Source organism: Cololabis saira, chromosome 14 (genome assembly GCF_033807715.1).
Source record: "Cololabis saira isolate AMF1-May2022 chromosome 14, fColSai1.1, whole genome shotgun sequence".
In the NCBI taxonomy this organism is placed as follows: domain Eukaryota; kingdom Metazoa; phylum Chordata; class Actinopteri; order Beloniformes; family Belonidae; genus Cololabis; species Cololabis saira.
In genome coordinates, this window is record NC_084600.1 from 38024406 (window position 1) to 38048868 (window position 24463).

Consider the following 24463-nt stretch of genomic DNA (forward strand, 5'->3'; position numbering starts at 1 on the left):
TATCACAATATTTTAATTTTCTGAGACAGTCCTGTAGACGTTGTTTTCTTGTCCCTAAATCTTTATAGTCTTTGCCGCTTCCTTTTGTGTTGCCGCCTGCTCTGGTGTGATCTATATATTTATATCACATCTTTATCACAATTTCACCTCAGGCCTCTTGAGATTGGATGTCAAAAACAAATAATCAATGGTCTGTTGGCAGTTAACTGTCAGTCACCACAACCATACATAAAGTACACTTGGTTTGTGATTTCCTCACTTTATTACATACTGTAGTAGAGAGAAAAAAACAGACAAAAAAAATCCACTTTAAAGATGGCTCAGTACCAGTTGTTGTTCCTTTGGAGAGACATTCTCACAATGCATCTATTCAGTGTGAAAGAGTAATTAATTTTTCCACTTTCAGCTTCAAAAGCTGTTTAGCACCATGAATGAAAACATGCCACCGACAGGAAAACACAAGACCGAGGAAGGCAAAAGAACAGATCATCCGTTGAATCCATCAGAGTCTGTGTTGACACATAGTGCACTGGCAATGAAGGGAAGGCGCATCCTTGCAAATATTTGCCTCTTGTAAGTTCTCGAGGTCCATGTTTAAAAGCTCTACTTTTTTCAGGGTTTCCACGGGGCAACCAGGTCTCGCCACGGTGTCTCACTACCTGGACAGGAGCCGAACACAAAGAGATTTGTTATCATTAATACGTTCCTCAGCTTTTATCAATATTTCCATTTCAGTAGACTGACTGAGGGTACTCTAGGCATAGACATATATATGTAGACGCCGTATCGAGTGGTTTTGCCCGCTGCTGCAATACGTCAACGACGCCGCCATATTGGATGTTCAAGACTGCGCTGTAAAATACAAGTAAATGGACTTATTTTCATAAAGCGCCTTTCTACAAAGAAATGTACGTTTTACGTCTCATTTATTTATTCACACACGCACTAATATACTTGGGAAACAGTTAGGCACAAAATATTATATATTTAATTTTATCAGATGGCAAAAATAATAACTTTATTGATCCCACATAGGAGTAATTCATGTTATATCAGCGATAGAGAACAAGGTAGTGCCGAAAAACAAAATTTATCCCCCCTCACAAAAATAAGAAAAATAGAGAAACATATTTTCTGATCAACAAATCAAATTTAAAATTTTTCAAATAACAAAATAACATATTTGAACCATTTTTCAGACAATAAATTAACATTTGAACCATTTTTCAGACAATAAAATAACTGAAAAAAATCTGAAAAATGGTTCAAATATGTTATTTTGTTACTTGAAAAATTTAAAATATGTTTATGTAAAATAAATAAATGCTTTGTTGATGAGAAAATATGTTTCTCTATTTTTCTTATTTTTGTGAGGGGGGATATATATTGTTTTTCGGCACTACCTTGTTCTCTATAGCTGATATAACATGAATTATTCCTATGTGGGATCAATAAAGTTCTTATTTTTGCCATCTGAGAAAATTCAGTGTATAATATTTGGTGCCTAACTGTTTCTCAAGTATATTAGTGCGTGTGTGAATGAATAAATGAGACGTAAAACGTACATTTCTTTGTAGAAAGGCGCTTTATGAAAATAAATCAATTTACTTGTATTACTTTACAGCGCAGTTTTGCCTCATCCAATATGGCGGCGTCGTTGATGTACGGCTCAGCGCTCGATGGGGCGTCTACGTATATATGTCTATGACTCTAGGTGTGTCGTTCTTTTTTTTTTACCTCCTTCCTTCATCAGCGTAAGCTGTATGACTGGATTCTGGATGTCGATGCGTATGGTCCAACCAGCTCTTCAGCTCTCAGCGAGGGCACTGGGTCACTGCTGCACTACAGGGAACGTTTGGTAAGCAGTGCCTCACTCCCATTGTTTTCTGGAAAACAGTGCAAGAGGTTAAAAAAAAACAACCGTTTCAGTAACTCAGCAAATTAACTTTTATAAATAGGCAAGTCTAAAAAAAAAAAAGATGTATTTTTTATTTAAAAAAAGAAAATTCCTCGGAGGTCGAAACCAATTGATTAATTAATCACTATTAAAACCAAGTTAGCCTTGATCTGGCGGAGACTGGATAAAGAAAACATAGTCCTCCATCATTTATTTATAGGTCTGACATTTGGAACAAAGATATTTGCTTTAAAATCTGTTGAAATCCAGTGTGTTGTAATAATTAAGATTCTGGATAGACCTCCTGACTCCAGAGATGTGCATGAATATGGAGAACAGAGCTGCTCTGCTGTGAACACTATTGCAGCCTGGGTAAAACAACAAACCTGATTTAGTCTGGATGGTACTAGAGGATGAGGACTGAGGAAGAACTTTAACCCATTTTACATCATGGAGAACGTGAAATCACCCGTAAATAAAATGTACTTTTGGGGGACTGACAAAGATCCAGCTGAATTATAGTGAGTACAACATTTGTTTTAACAAGACAAGACTGCAGTAACAACGCCTATTTATTCAGATTTCACGCTGTACCGACCAGCAAAGAGTGCAGACACGGGGGCAAGAGTAAAGAAGGAGGGATCTGAGTGCTTTTTCACAACAGATGGTGTCCAGACATTTCTACAACCAGAACATTGAATCTGATTCTATTTAAACTGTATAACCAGTACTCGAGTTGTAAAAAAAGAAATCAGGGGGGATAGTGGATTTTATCATATGGAGACAGATCATTTGTGCTGATTACAAATAATATAATATAATACAAATAATAGCACTGACCAAAACACCAGCAGAAATACTGCAGGAATGACATAGCAGCAGTTAAATGCAGCCTTCTGTAAGCTTTAAATATCCACTGGGCTTACATCAAATACATCAAAACACAACAATAAAAACAGTTTTCTGAACTTATCAATATGACTCTGTCCTTCAGATGATAAGTAAAATGGATCACTGCAAAAACTCAAAATCTTCAAGAATATTTGTCTTATTTCTACTTAAAATGTCTCATTCTAGTAAAAAAATCTCATTACTCTTAAAACAAGACTCATCACTGGAAAAAACAACAATTTTCACCTGTTTCAAGTAGATTTTCACTTAAAATAAGTAGAAAATTGTCAAATAAGTTATTTTTCTGGTGATGACTAAATGTTGAAATAGCAGTAAAACCACATTCATTGATGAAATGACATAAAGGATGGAAAGGGGGGATGGCAGTTTTACAGGGGGGATGAATTTGACCATTTTTATTTCAGGGGGGGATACCATCCCCCCTCATCCCCCTCAACTCCAGTACTGTGTATAACTTCAAATGAATAAATGTTCAACATCCAACACCGTGAACCTCCAAACTAAAACATTACTTTTCAGTTGCCACCTTTTTCCTCACAAGGGAGAGTGAAACAAAATGATGGCTTAACTTACTTGAACACAGCTGATCATTGTTTCATGATCTCCACTTTGGAAGACGCCTCATCTCACTGCTCAGTGACCTCAGTTGGTGCCGCGGTTGAAGTGCTCCAGCACGGTTTGGTTGGTTCGCTCAAACAGCCACTGCTGGCTCAGGGAGGACGGATCACACGTGTTCATGAAGACCCGCCGCTCGCTGGGGCTGCCGTCAATACAGCTGTTACTTACAGGGTGATACAGGCTCTTGTCCTTGAGAGGAGAGGAGAAAAAAAGACAGCCGCCAGCTCTTTTTAGGAGGTTTCTCTTTTAGTTGATAAGACCAGTACTCGAGTTGTGAAAAACAATCAGGGGGGATGGTGATTTTATCATATGGGGACAGATAATTTGTGCTGATTACAAATAATAAAATATATTACAAATAATAGCACTGACCAAAACACCTGCAGAAATACTGCAGGAATGACATAGCAGCAGTTAAATGCAGCCTTCTGTAAGCTTTAAATATCCACTGGGCTTACATCAAATACATCAAAACACAACAATAAAAAACAGTTTTCTGAACTTATCAATATGACTCTGTCCTTCACAGGAAAAGTAAAATGGATCACTGCAAAAACTCAAAATCTTAACAAGAATATTTGTCTTATTTCTAGTTAAAATGTCTCATTTTAGTGAAAAAAATCTCATTACATTTAAAACACGACTTATCACTGGAAGAAAACAACAATTTTCACCTGTTTCATTTGGATTTTCACTTAAAATAAGTAGAAAAATCTGCCAGTGGAACAAGATTTTTTTGCTTGTAATGAGAAGATAAATCTTGTCCCACTGGCAGATTTTCCTACTTATTTCAAGTGAAAATTTACCTGAAACAGGTGAAAATTGTCAAATAGGTCATTTTTTTGGTGATGAATAAATGTTGAAATAGCAGTAAAACCACATTCATTGATGAAATGACATAAGGAATGGAAAGGGGGGATGGCAGTTTTACTGGGGGGATGATTTTGACCGTTTTTATTTCAGGGGTGATGTCATCCCCCCCTCATCCCCCCTCAACTCCAGTACTGGATAAGACTGCATTGTGTAGCTTCTTCTCGGGTGAATGGTTTTATGCATGCAAAATAGACAACTTGGATGGTACATTAGGGGCGAAATACAAACTCCAGACTGAATTACAAGCCTTTCCCATCGCTGATGTGACACCAGCAGGACTTATTTACCTATTCAATGATAACCGGAAAAATGTTAACTGAGAACCAACGTCTCCATTGATGTTGTCTTTAATGGCCGTGATAATACGACATAATACCTGAGTAAATATATCAGTTGGTTGTCAAATTTACTTAAGCAACTGATGGTTGTCTGGTGTATATTTGCAGAGGGAAAAGGAAAGTCTTGGATCGTGCAGCCTTATCGGGCTAAGCAGCACCTTTGAATAAAAATACCCTGGATGCTTTCTGCCTTTCAGTTTATATTCAGAGCTTTGCTAATATTTGCAACATTATAGTATTTTAATTGATGTGTACCCCCAAATCAGTTTTTATTACCCAATAAACCTGTGATTAAAACAATTCTCTGTATTATTTATACATTCATATTGGGCACCTTTGCAGATAGTCAGAGATAGGGATGGGCGGTACGGACTAAAAAATGTATCACGATCATTTCTGGCATTTATCCCGATAACGATAAAAATACCAATTCAACTCCACCTTTGTAACTATAAATCTATCACCACATTCAGTCTTTGGAGCCAAAACACTGCTCTAAAAGATACTAAATACTACTAAACTACACCAATTAAATTTAATTGATACAAACCAATTAAATGAGTTACACCTGTACTGCAAAACTGATCCGCCATGTTTGTTACACAAACAATGGGAATTTATCTTCTTTCTTTCTTTCTTTCTTTCTTTCTTTCTTCTTACTCATCTTTCTTTCTTTCTTTCTTTCAGGCTCTTCTTTCTTTCTTTCTTTCTTTCTTTCTTTCTTTCTTTCTTTCTTTCTTTCTTTCTTTCTTTCTTTCTTTCTTTCTTTCTTTCTTTCTTTCTTTCTTTCTTTCTTTCTTTCTTTCTTTCTTTCAGGCTCATATCTCTTTCTTTCTTTCTTTCTTTCTTTCTTTCTTTCTTTCTTTCTTTCTTTCTTTCTTTCAGGCTCATCTTTCTTTCTTTCTTTCTTTCTTTCTTTCTTTCTTTCTTTCTTTCAGACTCATCTTTCTTTCTTTCTTTCTTTCTTTCTTTCTTTCTTTCTTTCTTTCTTTCTTTCTTTCTTTCTTTCTTTCTTTCTTTCTTTCTTTCTTTCTTTCTTTCTTTCTTTCTTTCTTTCTTTCAGGCTCATATCTCTTTCTTTCTTTCTTTCTTTCTTTCTTTCTTTCTTTCTTTCTTTCTTTCAGACTCATCTTTCTTTCTTTCTTTCTTTCTTTCTTTCTTTCAGGCTCATCTTTCTTTCTTTCTTTCTTTCTTTCTTTCTTTCTTTCAGACTTTTCTTTCTTTCTTTCTTTCTTTCTTTCAGACTTTTCTTTCTTTCTTTCTTTCTTTCAGACTTTTCTTTCTTTCTTTCTTTCTTTCTTTCTTTCTTTCAGACTTTTCTTTCTTTCTTTCTTTCTTTCTTTCTTTCTTTCTTTCTTTCTTCTTTCTTTCTTTCAGACTTTTCTTTCTTTCTTTCTTTCAGACTTTTCTTTCTTTCTTTCTTTCTTTCTTTCAGGCTCATATCTTTCTTTCTTTCTTTCTTTCTTTCTTTCTTTATTTCTGGCTCATATCTTTCTCTCTTTCAGGCTCATCTTTCTCTCTTTCTTTCTGGCTCATATATTTCTTTCTTTCTTTCTTTCTTTCTTTCTTTCTTTCTTTCTTTCTTTCTTTCTTTCTTTCTTTCTTTCTTTCTTTCTTTCTTTCTTTCTTTCAGGCTCATATCTCTTTCTTTCTTTCTTTCTTTCTTTCTTTCTTTCTTTCTTTCAGACTCATCTTTCTTTCTTTCTTTCTTTCTTTCTTTCAGGCTCATCTTTCTTTCTTTCTTTCTTTCTTTCTTTCTTTCTTTCTTTCTTTCAGACTTTTCTTTCTTTCTTTCTTTCTTTCTTTCAGACTTTTCTTTCTTTCTTTCTTTCTTTCTTTCTTTCTTTCTTTCTTTCTTTCTTTCTTTCTTTCTTTCAGACTTTTCTTTCTTTCTTTCTTTCTTTCAGACTTTTCTTTCTTTCTTTCTTTCTTTCTTTCTTTCTTTCTTTCTTTCTTTCTTTCTTTCTTTCTTTCTTTCTTTCTTTCAGACTTTTCTTTCTTTCTTTCTTTCTTTCAGACTTTTCTTTCTTTCTTTCTTTCTTTCTTTCTTTCAGGCTCATATCTTTCTTTCTTTCTTTCTTTCTTTCTTTCTTTCTTTCTTTCTTTCTTTCTTTCTTTCTTTCTTTCTGGCTCATATCTTTCTTTCTTTCTTTCTTTCTTTATTTCTGGCTCATATCTTTCTTTCTTTCTTTCTTTCTTTCTTTATTTCTGGCTCATATCTTTCTCTCTTTCAGGCTCATCTTTCTCTCTTTCTTTCTGGCTCATATATTTCTTTCTTTCTTTCTTTCTTTCTTTCTTTCTTTCTTTCTTTCTTTCTTTCTTTCTTTCTTTCTTTCTTTCTTTCTTTCTTTCTTTCTTTCTTTCTTTCTTTTTATTGTTTTTACCGCGAGATGACAAATTCTTACCCTGGGGAATTTTTTGGACGGTATATTGTGAACGGTAAAATATCGCCCATTCCCAGTCAGAGAAGGAACTCAAACAACCTCTGAACCTTTGAAGCCTCTCTACAGCTTAACGGTAAAAAAAACACCTTTATTCAATACCATTATAATCAGAAAACTCCAACCTGATCTCCACTGTCCTCCTTCATACCTTTCTGTAGCGCCACAGCTGGTTCCCCTTCATGCCGTGGCAGTCGTACAGGGTTACTGGGCTGTTGTGGGAGACGGCATCAAAGCAGACCTTCCTGGTATGGATGGGGTCACCCACCCGTATGTCCTCCCTCCAACCCAGCGTCAACACCTGCAGGAAGAACAACTCAACTTAAATCAAGATCAACATCGGTTTTTTCTCCTTTCTTGCAGCATTTTCTGTCTTCTTCCTTTTCTTTGTCTCAGTGTTTCTTATTGGAATAGAGATTACGAGAAAGGTGAGGGAGAGGGAGACGCTGTAAGGAAAGTACAGCTTACGAAAGAAACAGGGTTCTGGCTGAATTTGATTGCAACCGTACAGCCTGCCAACCATTCCCATTCACTTTTCAAGTGTGAATCGGGTCTGGTACTCCTTCCACTTACCGCCATTTCCACCACGACGGAACATAACAAATCAGTGGTAGCAGGGCGGAGGCTGGCTTTATGCAGCAAGGAGCGTCTGAGAGCCACTTTTCAACACGAGCAAGATTGCCAATAACAACTTGAATGGAGAAATTCTGCTCACTGGCATTCCTATTCCACTCCATTTTGGATGTCTTTTGTTGATACTTGTAAAATTCCAGGCTGCACACGGATGTGCACTGAACCAGACATCCACACAACACTCTCTCTGACACACACACAGTCTGTGCAGTGTAGAGAAACAAAGCTGGATTTTTACATAAAGATCCACTTGAAGGCGGTCTCCATTCACTTCTGTTTAGAGTTTTCTGGATCTTGCATCAAAAGGCATATTATCATGTGTAGTTATTTAACTTGCAAACATTGAAATGGACCACCTAAAGGATTTCTGCTTCTGTCATCAAGCTACATTTCACTTGTTACTATACATTTATTATTGTACAGTTTGTGAAGGTTTCATTCCTTCTCAGTAAGAATATTCTACCATCAAAGATATCAAGCGATGAAGCCTTTACGCTGTAATTTTGTCACATTCTTCCTGCAAACACATCCAATGATTGCAACTGTATGGCTTCATTGTCACTGAATTCTCTCTTACCAATGATTACGCTTTGAATCTCGCATAGAAATAACTTTACAGTGTTGTTTTGGACTAATTAAATACGAGACCCGCCATTGCTGAAAATTAAAGAAACGCTGCAAATAAACGCCGCTGCAAATAAAATAAACGCTGCAAATAAAAACAAACGCCGCTGCAAATAAAAGAAACACTGCAAATATAAAGAAACGCCGCTGCAAAAAAAAAAAAAAAACTACGCAAATGAAAAAGCCACAATGGAAGTGAATTACCGAGGACTATTTTTGCTGATGCACCGGTGTTTTTTACGTGAGAGGAGAAGAAGAAGAAGACGAAGAGGACGTAAGTGAAAAGGAAGAAATAAGAAGAGCGAGGAATAAGAAGAACGAACGAGAAAATAAGTGAAAAGGTTAGTGTTCTACGGATCCCCTAAAGGGACACAGATTTTTTTTTTTTTTTATAATGTGCTTTACGCGCGCACGTAAAACCTTTAAGTGAGCAAGTAAAGTTGTTTACTTGCAAGCAAAGTTGTAATGTCCTTATAATGGAGTCCCAGGTTAAAATATAGCTCAGCTCAATCCTGTAATGCCATTTCCATTCATAAACAGATCAGGGCGCAACTGGAGGGTCTCCTGTTCCAGCAATACTCCCAATGTACTTGTTTTTACGCGCTCACGTAAAACAACTTTTAGGCGTTCACTTATAAGTTTTGCGAGAGCGCGTGAAACTTTTTAGTGAGTGCATAAACGTTTTACGTGCTCACTTAAATGTTTCACGTGCGCACGTAAAACTCATTATATAAAAAAATAAAAATCCATGTCCCTTTAGGGGCTCCGTAGTGTTCAACGTCGCTACGTGTAATTTTTAATGTGCAACACCGGTGCATCAGCAAAAATAGTCCCCGGTAATTCACTTCCGTTGTGGCTTTTTTATTTGCGTCGTTTTTTTTTTATTTTATTTGCAGCGGCGTTTCCTTTTGTTTGCAGCGTTTATTTTATTTGCTAAGCGTTTATTTTATTTGCAGCAGCATTTTTTTCTGTTTGCAGCGTTACTTTTATTTTCAGCAATGGCGGGTCTCGGCCACCGTAATTAAATGCCATAAAATGCACCATGAAGTAAATGTTGGGATAAATAAGCAATGTAGTCAGTATAGGAAACGTAATCCTTGACGATTGACCCTTACCTGTCCATGACTCCAACTCACTTCACCGCGCCCTTTCACACAGTTCTCCAGGCGGATGGGACTTCCGGAGACAAAGTGTTTGATCTCCATGCACATGCCACTACCCGCATTCTGTATCTAGACAAAATACATAAATAAATACATTAAAAAAAGTACATAAACAAAAAATTCCACTGTTTCACATGGAGTCAGGATGATCATGGTTGATTGAACAAAATTAGTCTCAGACGTTTTCTTTCACATAAAGAAGTGTGGCTTGTGTGCTGCTAATTATCAATGTTTAACTTTGGGTTGTTTGCGTGCATTTTACATGTGTAGGCTCAGAATCACATTTGGTTTTACATTCTTGGAGCCTGATTGTTGTCCTGATGGGAGGTCAGACGTTCATCTTATTGCAAACATGTTTCATCACTGTGTCCTCCCTGCTGTTCCCTCTTTAATTTTAGCCACCTTCATCTCCAGCCCACTGATGTTTGACATTTCCCCCTGGTACTTCTTTTCCAGTGAATCCGAAACATTCCTTTGTTGAATGGTCATGCGTGAGCCTCGCCGTAGGGATGCATGTATCCAGCTCACACTGGCAACCCATGCCGCAGTGTTACCCAAGCCGCCGTCTCAAATGATCCGGCACAAATCAAATCAGCTTTCACAGTTCAAATTCATTTAAAAAGATGCTATATTTTGAAAGTCTTTTCTTGCATTTTATTTCTGAAAAAAAAAAAAACGATGGTGAAGCACTTTTTATCAGAGGTGTCAAGTAACGAAGTACAAATACTTCGTTACCTTACTTAAAGGAGCTTGACGCCGGATTGTGGCAGGATTTATGAAAAAAATCCGTATACATTTTAAGTTTTCTGGTAATAATGTCAGATGAAGCGTTCCAAACCCAAAAGAATGAGCCCTCTAGTGTATCTCTCCGTTGCCTTGAACAGGCTGTGTGCTGCAAAATGTGCTGCAATTCGGTCCCGAATTTCCCGCGCTGTCCTGCGGATGTGACGTCACATGACGCTGCATGTGCGTTCTCCCCGTTCTCCCGTGCCGGCTTCACTGTTGGCTGCAGTACCCCCAACGGCCGTCGTGGTGAAGGGTGGCGCTAGAGAGTCTTGTTTCTTAAAAGGAGCCTCAAGCTCCTTTAAGTAGAAATTTTGGTTATCTATACTTCACTGGAGTCATTATTTTTCAGACGAATTTTTACTTTTACTCCTTACATTTTCACGCAATTATCTGTACTATTTACTCCTTACATTTTAAAAACAGCCTCATTACTCTATTTCATTTTGGCCTTTAAAAAATAACTTTCCAGTTAAATTGCTCCATCCGGATAGAGTGAATTTGGTTGTGGTTGTTTCAGATGTTCTTGTCCAGTTTTGTTCTTACATCCGTTCCCTCAGATTCCTGCAACTAAACTTGGATGTACATTCCAATAAAGGTTAGGATAAATGATAACATGCCTCTGAAGTTTGACTTTTTGCACCATTACAATACTTATAGGCAACTAGTCATCATATCTCCTGCTCTCTGAAACACATGTTAATGCTCAATAGTACACATATATGGTTCTTTAATATATTTGCATTATACTAAGATGCATTCATTTTCAATGGCTTTTGTCCTTAATGGCTTTTTCCCCCTTACATTACTTTTACTTTTATACTTTAAGTAGTTTTGAAACCAGTACTTTTATACTTTTACTTGAGTAAAAAACTTGAGTTGATATTTCAACTTCTACAGGAGTATTTTTAAACTCTAGTATCTATACTTCTACCTGAGTAATGAATGTGAATACTTTTGACACCTCTGTTTTTTATACCCCTGCCTTCATGAACAAGTTCTCACCTCTCCCCAGGCAGCAGCAGGAGGCTCCACCGGTGGGTAGTGTTTAGGCAGATCCCAGGCCACCTGGTTCATGAACCATTTGAAGTTCCTGCAGTTGAGTCGGTTCCTCAGCTCCTTCTGTGCCGTCATGTCTCCTGCTGACAGGTGGCGGTACTCTGGGCGACGCTGGTACACGTATTCAGCGTACTCGTCCATCCACACCTCGGCCACACGCTTCAGGTTCTGTAGTTGGGTAAAAATGACGAAAGAAATCATGTAGATGAATCCGGTCTCAGAAGAAAGCGTGACATGTGTCCACATGTCCAAAACATTCTCATAAAATCAACGTCTCTCATCTTCTCCCATGAAGGGATCACCAGAGCAGTTGTGTACACTGTACAGCACATTCATCAGACATAGGTTTTATGTCGTATGCATTTCTTGACACATTTAAGTGACTGAGGTTTTCCAAAAGGACAGACAATGTTCTTTATAGTTTACAACAAACAATGGTCAACAACTTTAGAGCCGTAACTTGCTTAACCTCATCTGCACAACACATTATGTACTATTGACCACTGCAAAAGATCATCCTGAGGGGGATTTGAATAGAAGGTTTATAATCATGAACAATGCTGAAGACACTCATATATGCGTTTTGTAAACTAAACCTTTGAGTACTTTTTTCACTTATTTCAAGCGATTGAAACTAATTGTGATACATATGATTTTTAGATGATCGAGAAGGCAACATATAACTTTCAATCACTACGCTGACTTCACCATTGATATCTTTTCCATAAGTATTCTCCTTCATGAGTAGGATCTGGATTTTTCAGCATCATTCACATTCAAATAATGCCCAGCTGAAAGACTGTTGGTCTGAACCAGGGGTCTTCAACCCGTGGCTCTAGAGCCGCATGCGGCTCATTAGCGCCGCCCTAGTGGCTCCTGGAGCTTTTTCAAAAATGTTTGACCTTTTCTTCCTTTTTTCTTTTTTTTTTTTCCTTTTTTCCTTTCCTTTTCTTCTCTTTTTTCTTCATTTTTCCTTTTCCTTTTTTTCTTCATTTTTCCTTTCCTTTTTTTCTTCCTTTTTCCTTTCTTTTTTTTTCTTCCTTTTTCCTTTCATTTTTTTCTTCCTTTTTTCTCTTTTTTCCTTTCCTTTTCTTCTCTTTTTTTCTTCCTTTTTTTCTTCATTTTTCCTTTCCTTTTTTCTTCCTTTTTCCTTTCCTTCTCTTTTTTTCTTCCTTTTTCCTTTTTTTTTCTTTTTTTCTTCCTTTTTCCTTTCCTTTTTAATCGACTTTTTTCTCAACATTTCGACTTTTTTGGAAGTGCACCATGAAAAAAAAATCTTCCCCCAGTTCTATCTAATATAGAAACATGCAGCATGTGTTGTCTTCATTCGAAGGCTTATACAAGACTTTTAATTTTTTGCGGCTCCAGACATATTAGTTTTTTGTGTTTTTGGTCCAATATGGCTCTTTCCACATTTTGGGTTGCAGACCCCTGGTCTGAACAAACCCGAAGGCATGCACCTTCAGACGCAGGTTCATATCATAGGAAGAGGTCTGCATACTAACTGGTTTACGTCCGGACCGTATATGGTTTACCATCCTTGGAGACTTTGCCCCTTTTGTGTGGATACTTTGAATTAAACAGGAAAGAAAGGAACATACATTTCATTCTTCTCAGCTCTACCTACAAAAAGCTATAAGTCACAGATGGTGAATACAGCGGCATCTTTCCTGGTGCTCCTTTTGTTATGGAAATCGGAGCAAACTATACACACTCCTGCATCCTCTGCTAGCTGCACTTCTTTTTGTTCTCACTGCACACACGTTTACCAGCTCCAGAAGCTCCGAGTGTGTAAATGTGCAGCATCCAGTACGCTGTTGAAGGCGTGCATTTACTGTAGCCTATATTATGTCCTTTTCATCTGTTTGTGGAGCGTAATTTGCCAAGGGTTCATTGATTTCCACTCCTTACTGCATTTAGTTGCACAGTTGTGAGATCATCACACATTCACATGTTGGTTTTACAGTGTCTGTGAGCTGCGTGTGTCTATTCACATGAAAAAAGATGGTTTTCTACCCCCTCCAACATGCTGAAGCCAAAAAAAAAATCGTTTCACATCAAGCCAGATTTCAACAAAGCACAAAGCCAAATATGTTTTTCTTATTGTTTTGTATGAATGTGAATGCATCAAATTATGGGGACAGTTTTCCTGAACTAGCATTAATTTCTCTTTTAATCGTAGGCAATTATACCAATTAGACAAAGTCAACTTGAGAACATCATAGAACTCAGCTTAGCTGCAATAAACCAAGAAAACAATGTTGGTCTGGGTAGACTTTTGGTATTAATTTAAAATACACGATCACTACTTTTAAAGTGATTAAAAAAAAAACCTCTACTAAGAACACTGATGTGGTTTAAGCAGTAGTTTGGTGCAAGCATACATTTATCCTTCTATCCACTAACATCCACTTATTTGTGTTTGGGTTCAGGGGCACAACTGCTGCAGAGAAATATAAACCTCCCTGTCCTCGGCTGCGTCCTCCAGCTCCTTCAGGGGAATACCAGCCCAGAGACATGGCCCTGTCCCAATCCCCCCACTACTCCTACTTTTCAGCACTAAATTTTGCGCGTTCCCGTGAGGGTAGTGGTGTCCCAATTCCTCTTTTCACTTAGTGGTAGTGTGCTTATTTATGGGTAGTGCTTATGAATCTGGCCCTTTCAGATGCACACTAGATGACGAGGGCTAGAAAAATTTCCCAGAATGCTTTTCGTCGTCATTTGCGGACTGAATAAAAAAAAAAAAAACATGGTGGACATTTCTTATTTTTTAGTGAATAAAACCAATATTTTGAGTTAGTTTCTGCATAAAAATGCATTTTGATTGCATTTCTAGCGAGAAATATATATTTTACTTTATATTATTTGGATAAACTGAGCCCAGGTTGGGGATCTTAACGGTTACTTTTACGCCTGAAAAAATATTAAAACTTAATAAAGTGGCATATTAACAGCGCTACAGCTGAAATTAAAACAGCTTTCAGCTCTCAGCTTCCTGATATGGTGTGACGTATGTGCAAACGTAACTACTCAGTTGCTTACGTCCCCGAACGTAAACCACGCAGTGACGTAGCAAGCAAAATTTAGGGGTGGTGATGAAAAGTAGGAGTAGTGGGAGTATTGGGACTGGGCCCTGGGAAGATTACAAGTAGGGCTGGGCTGAGATTTTAATATATATCGATATATTTTCAAACGCGATATGGTACGAGACAATATCGTTTATATCGATTTAAAAAAAAAAAAAAAAAAATGATTTTGATATAGCTTGTTTTGTGACAAATTGACTTGAATGTTTTATTTGAGATTTGCACAAATTTTATTTGCACAACTATCAACCTCAGTTGAAAAGTCTGCCTGTTACTGTCTATTATTAGTCTATTATTATTATTATTAATAGTATTAATTCTATATATATAGTTTATTTTTATTTCATTTGTTTTATACATTTTGATATTGTGCAGACCTCTGTTAATAAAGGAACCTGTGTGACATTTGGCACGAGGCTTTGTATTAAAACTGACAGTTTTTTTAAGGGTTTGCCTCAGAAAAAAATGAAGCTAACAGAGATGCTATGCTATAATGCTTTGGGGGAAACCCCAATTATGTCACAGAAAAAATATCGAGATGTACAGGTAAAAGCCAGTAAATTAGAATATTTAGAAAAACTTGATTTATTTCAGTAATTGCAGTCAAAAGGTGTAACTTGTACATTATATGTATTCATTGCACACAGACTGATGCATTCAAATGTTTATTTCATTTAATTTTGATGATTAGAAGTGGCAATAAATGAAAATCCAAAATTCCGTGTTTCACAAAATTAGAATATTGTGTAAGGGTTACATTTTGAAGACACCTGGTGCCTCAAAACACCTGCAAAGGGCTTTAAATGGTCTCTAAGTCCAGTTCTGAAGCCTACACAAACATGGGGAAGACTTCAGATTTGACAGCTGTCCAAAAGGCGACCATCGACACATTGCACAAGGAGGGCAAGACACAAAAGGTTATTGCTGAAGAGGCTGGCTGTTCTCAGAGCTCTGTGTCCAAACACATTAATGGAGAGGCAAAGGGAAGGAAAAACTGTGGTAAGAAAAAGTGTATAAGCGATAGGGATCACCGCGCCCTGGTCAAGATGGACAGCTGCTGGAGTCGGTGCCTCAAGATCCACCACCAAGAGACGCTTGAAAGACATGGGTTTCAACTGCCGCATACCTCGTGTCAAGCCACTGTTGACCAAGAAACAGCGCAAAAAGCGTCTCACCTGGGCTAAGGAAAAAAAGAGCTGGACTGCTGCTGAGTGGTCCAAGGTCATGTTTTCTGACGAAAGCAAATTTAGCATTTCCTTTGGAAATCGAGGTCCCAGAGTCTGGAGGAGGACAGGAGAGGCACAGGATCCACGTTGCCTGAAGTCTAGTGTAAAGTTTCCACCATCAGTGATGGTTTGGGGTGCCATGTCATCTGCTGGTGTCGGTCCACTCTGTTTCCTGAGATCTAGGGTCAACGCAGCAGTCTACCAGCAAGTTTTAGAGCACTTCATGCTTCCTGCTGCTGACCTGCTCTATGGAGATGGAGATTTCAAGTTCCAACAGGACTTGGCGCCTGCACACAGCGCAAAATCTACCCGTGCCTGGTTTACAGACCATGGTATTTCTGTTCTAAATTGGCCAGCCAACTCCCCTGACCTTAGCCCCATAGAAAATCTGTGGGGTATTGTGAAAAGGAAGATGCAGAATGCCAGACCCAAAAATGCAGAAGAGTTGAAGGCCACTATCAGAGCAACCTGGGCTCTCATAACACCTGAGCAGTGCCAGAAACTCATCGACTCCATGCCACGCCGCATTAATGCAGTAATTGAGGCAAAAGGAGCTCCAACCAAGTATTGAGTATTGTACATGCTCATATTTTTCATTTTCATACTTTTCAGTTGGCCAACATTTCTAAAAATCCCTTTTTTGTATTTGCCTTAAGTAATATTCTAATTTTGTGACACACGGAATTTTGGATTTTCATTTGTTGCCACTTCAAATCATCACAATTAAATGAAATAAACATTCGAATGCATCAGTCTGTGTGCAATGAATACATATAATGTACAAGTTACACCTTTTGACTGCAATTACTGAAAAAAATCAAGTTTTTCCAAATATTCTAATTTACTGGCTTTTACCTGTATATCAAGTATCGCCATTCAGCTAGAAAATATCGAGATATGACTTTTGGTCCATATCGCCCAGCCCTAATTTCAAGTGCCCTAAAATCTGTGGCTTCTTTTTTTAGGGCTAGTGGTAGAAAGTAGTGGGAATATTGGGATTGGCCCATAGTCCCTCCACGGTCCTGGATCTGCCTCTTAGGGAGGCGTCCATGAGGAAACCTAACAAGATGCCCAGACCTCCACAGCTGGCTCCTCTTATTGTAGAGAAGCAGTGACTGCATCCTCTGTCCCTCCCAAACGGCTCTTAAATCTCACTCTGTCCGCCAGTGTAAAACTACACTGTGCAGGAAATTCATTTCAGCCTCTTGTATCAGCACACTTCCCACACTTGTAATCAAGGCAACCGAGATATTAAAACTCCTCCGCTTGAGGCCTGACCTCACCCTAAACCCAGAGGGGGCATTTCACCCTGTCATGACTGAGATCACATCTCAGATGTGGAGGTAGGGATTCTCATCCCCTCAGCTGTTAACTATTCCAGTGATAGCTGAAGATCAATGTTTGAAAATGTCAGCAGGGCTACGCATAATCTTTTAAAAAGCGGGATATGAAATCCTGAGGTCGCCAAATGACCCGGGTCATCATTACTGAGCTGGGAGAATATGATTGCTTTTGCAAGTTTCTGTCTGCTCTTTAAAACTCGGCATGTTCTTGCTCTTCCTTTGGTGTACTTGTCACGCTGCTGCCACTGTGAGCAACGACCACGAGGGCCAGTGTAAGAGGAGATCCTGCTTTTAGACAGAGCACTTCCAGTCAGAACACATTTTAAGTAATGTAATTGCTTTAATCTCATAGCTGGAATAAATTGCCAAAAACATAAGAATCTTTATCACTGTTAGACCTTTCTCCAATAATCTATAATCACGGCTCCTCAGTACCGGTAATCAAATTGGAGTTACTGATCCTGTTTGGGTCTTTGCTGACTATATGCGCTCTTATTGTTTTGGTTTTTTTTTTGCTGTATTTTATTTATTTTTCTGTAGCTTAAGAAAACTCAAATATCCTATCTCAAAAAGTTAGAATATTCTGGGAATCTTAATCTTAAACTGCAAGCCATAATCAGCAATATTAAAATAATAAAAGGCTTGCAATATTTCAGTTGATTTGTAATGAATCCAGAATGTAACACATTTTTTTTTTTTAAATTGCATTACAGAAAATAAAGAACTTTATCACAATATTCTAATTTTCTGAGACAGTCCTGTACATGTTTTAGTTGGTGATCGCTTTTAACATGTACTGTTCCATAAGTTTTTTCTAAATGCTTGTTGAGGGACTGCTGATGAAAACTAGCCTTTCTTGACTAAGTCTGACATTTTATATGATGTGCACTGTCCCTTTCAAATAAATAAACAAACAAACCCCCTCAGCACCTCGGCGATGCCAAGAAATCCTGTCCATAAAAATATGAACAAAGTCTGTGACAAAGGGCAGCCCAGCAGAGTCCAACTCTCACCTGGAAGGCGTCCGACTTATTACTGGCTCAAACTGTTGCTCCGTTTGTTTAAAGACCAAACAATAAAAGGACCCAGTATGCTATTCTTCCACAACAACATTTTATATAACTTTTTATATATGGTGCTGTCAGTAATCGAGTTGTAAAAGGAATTCAGGGGGGATGGTGGATTTTATCATATGGGCACAGATAATTTGTTCTGATTACAAATAGTATAATATATTACAAATAATAGTACTGACCAAAACACCTGCAGAAATACTGCAGGAATGACAAAGCAGCAGTTAAATGCAGCCTTCTGTAAGCTTTAAATATCCACTGGGCTTACATCAAATACATCAAAACACAACAATAAAAAACACTTTTCTGAACTTATCAATATGACTCTGTCCTTCACAGGATAAGTAACATGGATCACTGCAAAAACTCACAATCTTAACAAGAATCTTTGTCTTATTTCTAGTTAAAATGTCTCATTTTAGTAAAAAAAATCTCATTACACTTAAAACAAGACTCATCCCTGGAAAAAACAACAATTTTCACCTGTTTCAAGTAGATTTTCACTTGAAATAAGTAGAAAAATCTGCCAGTGCAACAAGGTTTTTTTGCTTGTAATAAGAAGATAAATCTTGTCCCACTGGCAGATTTTCCTACTAATTTAAAATTTACTTGAAACAGGTGAAAATTGTCAAATAAGTTATTTTTCTGGTGATGACTCTAAATGTTGAAATAGCAGTAAAACCACATTCATTGATGAAATGACATAAGGGATGGAAAGGGGGGATGGCAGTTTTACAGGGGGGATGATTTGGACCGTTTTTATTTCAGGGGGGGATGCCATCCCCCCTCATCCCCCCTCAACTCCAGTACTGGGTGCTGTACATTAAAGACACTTTTCCCTGTTTTTTTCTAAACGTCATTGCTAGTCATTCTAAACATGCAAGCTACTGTTTCTCTGCTGTGACTCAGAATCAGAAGTGATATAACAGCTCCACTGACACTGAACTGCTGTATTATACCCTCACAGTTTACAGAACACCCATGACTGATCTCCTACATTGCATTTTGTCATAAGCCTTGCAGGCACACAGTGTGCAGCATTACCTTCGCCAAGCTGATCCCACCAGGAACCTTATACGGGACATACTTCCGGTAGATGTGCCCTACCCTGGAGCAAGGTATGTCTTCCATCCGACCACCGCACATCCACACCTACAGGGTCATAATATCAGACAGAGAAAAAAAATAAGATTTACAATAACAATATAATTATCAATATCCCCCCCCCCCCTTTTTTTTTTTTTTTTTACTTTTCATAAAATTAATTAAACCAAAATAAATAAATAATAATAATAATAGGAGAAAAAAATAAGAAGAAAAAAAAAAAGTAAATATAAATAAATACAACAACACACTCCTCTCCCCTTCCCTCCCTCATATGGTCAATAGATTACATCATTCAAGATCATTTAACTTCTTCTCACATATGTCTATCAATACTGGAACAAATGAATAATAAATTAAATTAAAGCTGCAAGCAGCGATGAACGGGCCCTCGCACTCACAGCCACCGCCCCCCTTAAGCATAACAGAAACGACACCACCCACGACTTCCTATGTCAAACCATTCAGAAGTTATAGCAGAAAAAAGGGACAACCAATCATAAGAATGGGCGGGGCTAATTCAGGCCAATGAAGGTCAAGGACTCCATACAGAATCTGATGACACCACCAACGACTCTCTATGTCAAACCATTCAAAAGTTATAGCAGAAAATCGGGGCAACGAATCAGAAGAAGGGGCGGGGCTAATTCAGGCCAAAGAAGGGCAAGGACTCATTACAGAGTCCCATGACACCACCCACGACTTCCTATGTCAAACCATTCAAAAGTTATGGCAGATAAAGGTATTCTAGGGGGCGCTGTTGAGCCGTTAGGCCACGCCCATTAATGCAAACCATGAAATATCAAATTTATCGCCAGGCCTGGCTTGCATGCAAAATTTGGTGACTTTTGGAGAACTATCAAATATGGACCTATCACATGAAGGGGGGTCGCGCCTTTTGGCGTCTAGCGTCGCCACGGTTACAGTTTTGAAAGAGAAAAGTAATGCGTGGTGTCGCAGGATGTAGACGCACATTTTGATGTATAACACACCTGGGTGCACGTTACGGTTCGGGCTGAATTAACTGCCGAAGGATTGGCATAAATTTCGCCAAAATGACACAATTTATTCAAAATGGCCGACATCCTGTTTGGTTTCGGCCATGGCTCCAAGAGACTTTTCTTTAAGTTGTGCCATGATACAGGTGTGTAGCGATTTTCGTGCATGTACGTCAAACCGTATTGTGGGGCTTGAGGCACAAAGTTTTCCGGGGGGCGCTGTTGAGCCATTTTGCCACGCCCATTAATGCAAACCATGAAATATCAAATTCATCGCCAGGCCTGGCTTGCATGCCAAATTTGGTGCCTTTTGGGGAACTATCAAATATGGACCAATCAGATGAAGGGGGGGTGTGCTTGTTGGCGTCTAGCGTCGCCACGGTAACACTTTTGAAATAGAAAAGTAATGCGTGTAGTCGCAGGATGGAGACGCACATTTTGATGTATAACACACCTGGGTTCACGATACGGTTCGGGCTGAATTAACTCTCGAAGGAATGGCATAAATTGCGCCAAAGTGACACGATTAATTCAAAATGGCCGACTTCCTGTTCAGTTTCGGGCATGACGCCAAGAGACTTTTCTTTAAGTTGTCCCATGATACAGGTGTGTACCGATTTTCGTGCGTGTACGTCAAACCGTATCGTGGGGCTTGAGGCACAAAGTTTTCAAGGGGGCGCTGTTGAGCCATTTTACCACGCACATTAATGCAAACCATTAAATATCAAATTTTTCGCCACGCCTGACTTGGGTGCAAAATTTGGTGACTTTTTGGGCATGTTAAGGGGGGCAAAAAGGCCATCACTTTGTCAGAAGAAAAAAAAAAATAATAATAATAATAATTAAAGCTGCAAGCAGCGATGAACGGGCCCTCGCACTCACGGCCACCGCCCCCCATAAGCATATCAGAAAAGACACCACCCACGACTTCCTATGTCAAACCATTCCAAAGTTATAGCAGAAAATCGGGACAACCAATCAGAAGAAGGGGCGGGGCTAATTAAGGCCAACGAAGCTTAAGAACTCATTACAGAGTCCCATGACACCACCCAAGACTTCCTATGTCACACTATTCAAAAGTTATAGCAGAAAAAAGGGACAACCAATCAGAAGAAGGGGCGGGGCTAATTTAGGCCAATGAAGGTCAAGGACTCCATAAAGAATCTGATGACCCCACCCACGACTCCCTATGTCAAACCATTCCAAAGTTATAGCAGAAAATCGGGACAACCAATCAGAAGAAGGGGCGGGGCTAATTAAGGCCAACGAAGCTTAAGAACTCATTACAGAGTCCCATGACACCACCCAAGACTTCCTATGTCAAACTATTCAAAAGTTATAGCAGAAAAAAGGGACAACCAATCAGAAGAAGGGGCGGGGCTAATTTAGGCCAATGAAGGTAAAGGACTCCATAAAGAATCTGATGACCCCACCCACGACTCCCTATGTCAAACCATTCCAAAGTTATAGCAGAAAATCGGGACAACCAATCAGAAGAAGGGGCGGGGCTAATTAAGGCCAACGAAGCTTAAGGACTCATTACAGAGTCCCATGACACCACCCACAACTTCCTATGTCAAACCATTCAAAAGTTATGGCAGATAAAAGTATTCTAGGGGGCGCTGTTGAGCCGTTAGGCCACGCCCATTAATGCAAACCATGAAATATCAAATTTATCGCCAAGTCTGGCTTGCATGCAAAATTTGGTGACTTTTGGAGAACTATCAAATATGGACCAATCACATGAAGGGCGGGCGCGCCTTTTGGCGTCTAGCGTCGCCACGGTAACACTTCTGAAAGAGAAAAGTAATGCGTGGTGTCGCAGGATGTAGACGCACATTTTGATGTATAACACACCTGGGTGCACGTTACGGTTCGGGCTGAATTAACTGCCGAAGGAATGGCATAAATTTCGCCAAAATGACACAATTTATTCAAAATGGCCGACATCCTGTTCGGTTTCGGCCATGGCTCCAAGAGACTTTTCTTTAAGTTGTGCCATGATACAGGTGTGTAGCGATTTTCGTGCATGTACGTCAAACCGTATTGTGGGGCTTGAGGCACAAAGTTTTCCGGGGGGCGCTGTTGAGCCATTTTGCCACGCCCATTAATGCAAACCATTAAATATCAAATTTATCGCCAGGCCTGGCATGCATGCCAAATTTGGTTCCTTTTGGGGAACTATCAAATATGGACCAATCAGATGAAGGGGGGGTGCGCTTGTTGGCGTCTAGCGTCGCCACGGTAACACTTTTGAAAGAGAAAAGTAATGCGTGTAGTCGCAGGATGGAGACGCACATTTTGATGTATAACACACCTGGGTTCACGATACGGTTCGGGCTGAATTAACTCTCGAAGGAATGGCATAAATTGCGCCAAAGTGACACGATTAATTCAAAATGGCCGACTTCCTGTTCGGTTTCAGGCATGACGCCAAGAGACTTTTCTTTAAGTTGTCCCATGATACACGTGTGTACCGATTTTCGTGCATGTACGTCAAACCGTATCGTGGGGCTTGAGGCACAAAGATTTCAAGGGGGCGCTGTTGAGCCATTTTACCACGCCCATTAATGCAAACCATGAAATATCAAATTTTTCGCCAGGCCTGACTTGGGTGCAAAATTTGGTGACTTTTTGGGCATGTTAAGGGGGGCAAAAAGGCCATCACTTTGTCAGAAGAAAAAAAAAAATAATAATAATTAAAGCTGCAAGCAGCGATGAACGGGCCCTCGCACTCACAGCCACCGCCCCCCTTAAGCATAACAGAAACGACACCACCCACAACTTCCTATGTCAAACCATTCAGAAGTTATAGCAGAAAAAAGGGACAACCAATCATAAGAATGGGCGGGGCTAATTCAGGCCAATGAAGGTCAAGGACTCCATACAGAATCTGATGACACCACCAACGACTCTCTATGTCAAACCATTCAAAAGTTATAGCAGAAAATCGGGGCAACGAATCAGAAGAAGGGGCGGGGCTAATTCAGGCCAAAGAAGGTCAAGGACTCATTACAGAGTCCCATGACACCACCCACGACTTCCTATGTCAAACCATTCAAAAGTTATGGCAGATAAAGGTATTCTAGGGGGCGCTGTTGAGCCGTTAGGCCACGCCCATTAATGCAAACCATGAAATATCAAATTTATCGCCAGGCCTGGCTTGCATGCAAAATTTGGTGACTTTTGGAGAACTATCAAATATGGACCAATCACATGAAGGGGGGTCGCGTCTTTTGGCGTCTAGCGTCGCCACGGTTACAGTTTTGAAAGAGAAAAGTAATGCGTGGTGTCGCAGGATGTAGACGCACATTTTGATGTATAACACACCTGGGTGCACGTTACGGTTCGGGCTGAATTAACTGCCGAAGGAATGGCATAAATTTCGCCAAAATGACACAATTTATTCAAAATGGCCGACATCCTGTTCGGTTTCGGCCATGGCTCCAAGAGACTTTTCTTTAAGTTGTGCCATGATACAGGTGTGTAGCGATTTTCGTGCATGTACGTCAAACCGTATTGTGGGGCTTGAGGCACAAAGTTTTCCGGGGGGCGCTGTTGAGCCATTTTGCCACGCCCATTAATGCAAACCATGAAATATCAAATTTATCGCCAGGCCTGGCTTGCATGCCAAATTTGGTGCCTTTTGGGGAACTATCAAATATGGACCAATCAGATGAAGGGGGGGTGTGCTTGTTGGCGTCTAGCGTCGCCACGGTAACACTTTTGAAAGAGAAAAGTAATGCGTGTAGTCGCAGGATGGAGACGCACATTTTGATGTATAACACACCTGGGTGCACGTTACGGTTCGGGCTGAATTAACTCTCGAAGGAATGGCATAAATTGCGCCAAAGTGACACGATTAATTAAAAATGGCCGACTTCCTGTTCAGTTTCGGGCATGACGCCAAGAGACTTTTCTTTAAGTTGTCCCATGATACAGGTGTGTACCGATTTTCGTGCGTGTACGTCAAACCGTATCGTGGGGCTTGAGGCACAAAGTTTTCAAGGGGGCGCTGTTGAGCCATTTTACCACGCCCATTAATGCAAACCATTAAATATCAAATTTTTCGCCACGCCTGACTTGGGTGCAAAATTTGGTGACTTTTTGGGCATGTTAAGGGGGGCAAAAAGGCCATCACTTTGTCAGAAGAAAAAAAAAAATAATTAAAGCTGCAAGCAGCGATGAACGGGCCCTCGCACTCACGTCCACCGCCCCCCATAAGCATATCAAAAATGACTCCACCCACGACTCTCTATGTCAACCCATTCAAAAGTTATAGCAGAAAAAAG

At 39.3% G+C, this 24463-nt stretch overlaps 1 protein-coding gene across 1 annotated transcript in view; it reads right to left on the reverse strand.

Annotated features, from left to right (window-relative positions):
- Positions 1-202: 202 nt before the first annotated feature.
- LOC133460072 (polypeptide N-acetylgalactosaminyltransferase 10-like) overlaps positions 203-24463 on the reverse strand; it is a 138642-nt gene continuing 114381 nt past the window's right edge. Inside the window, exons 8-14 of the mRNA XM_061740585.1 lie at positions 19114-19221; positions 11288-11509; positions 9452-9568; positions 7231-7380; positions 3383-3616; positions 1738-1886; positions 203-659 (exon numbers count right to left, since the gene is read on the reverse strand). Coding sequence (XP_061596569.1) covers positions 3452-3616; positions 7231-7380; positions 9452-9568; positions 11288-11509; positions 19114-19221 — 762 coding nt within the window. The 3' untranslated portion in view covers positions 203-659; positions 1738-1886; positions 3383-3451. The remainder of the gene's footprint in view (positions 660-1737; positions 1887-3382; positions 3617-7230; positions 7381-9451; positions 9569-11287; positions 11510-19113; positions 19222-24463) is intronic.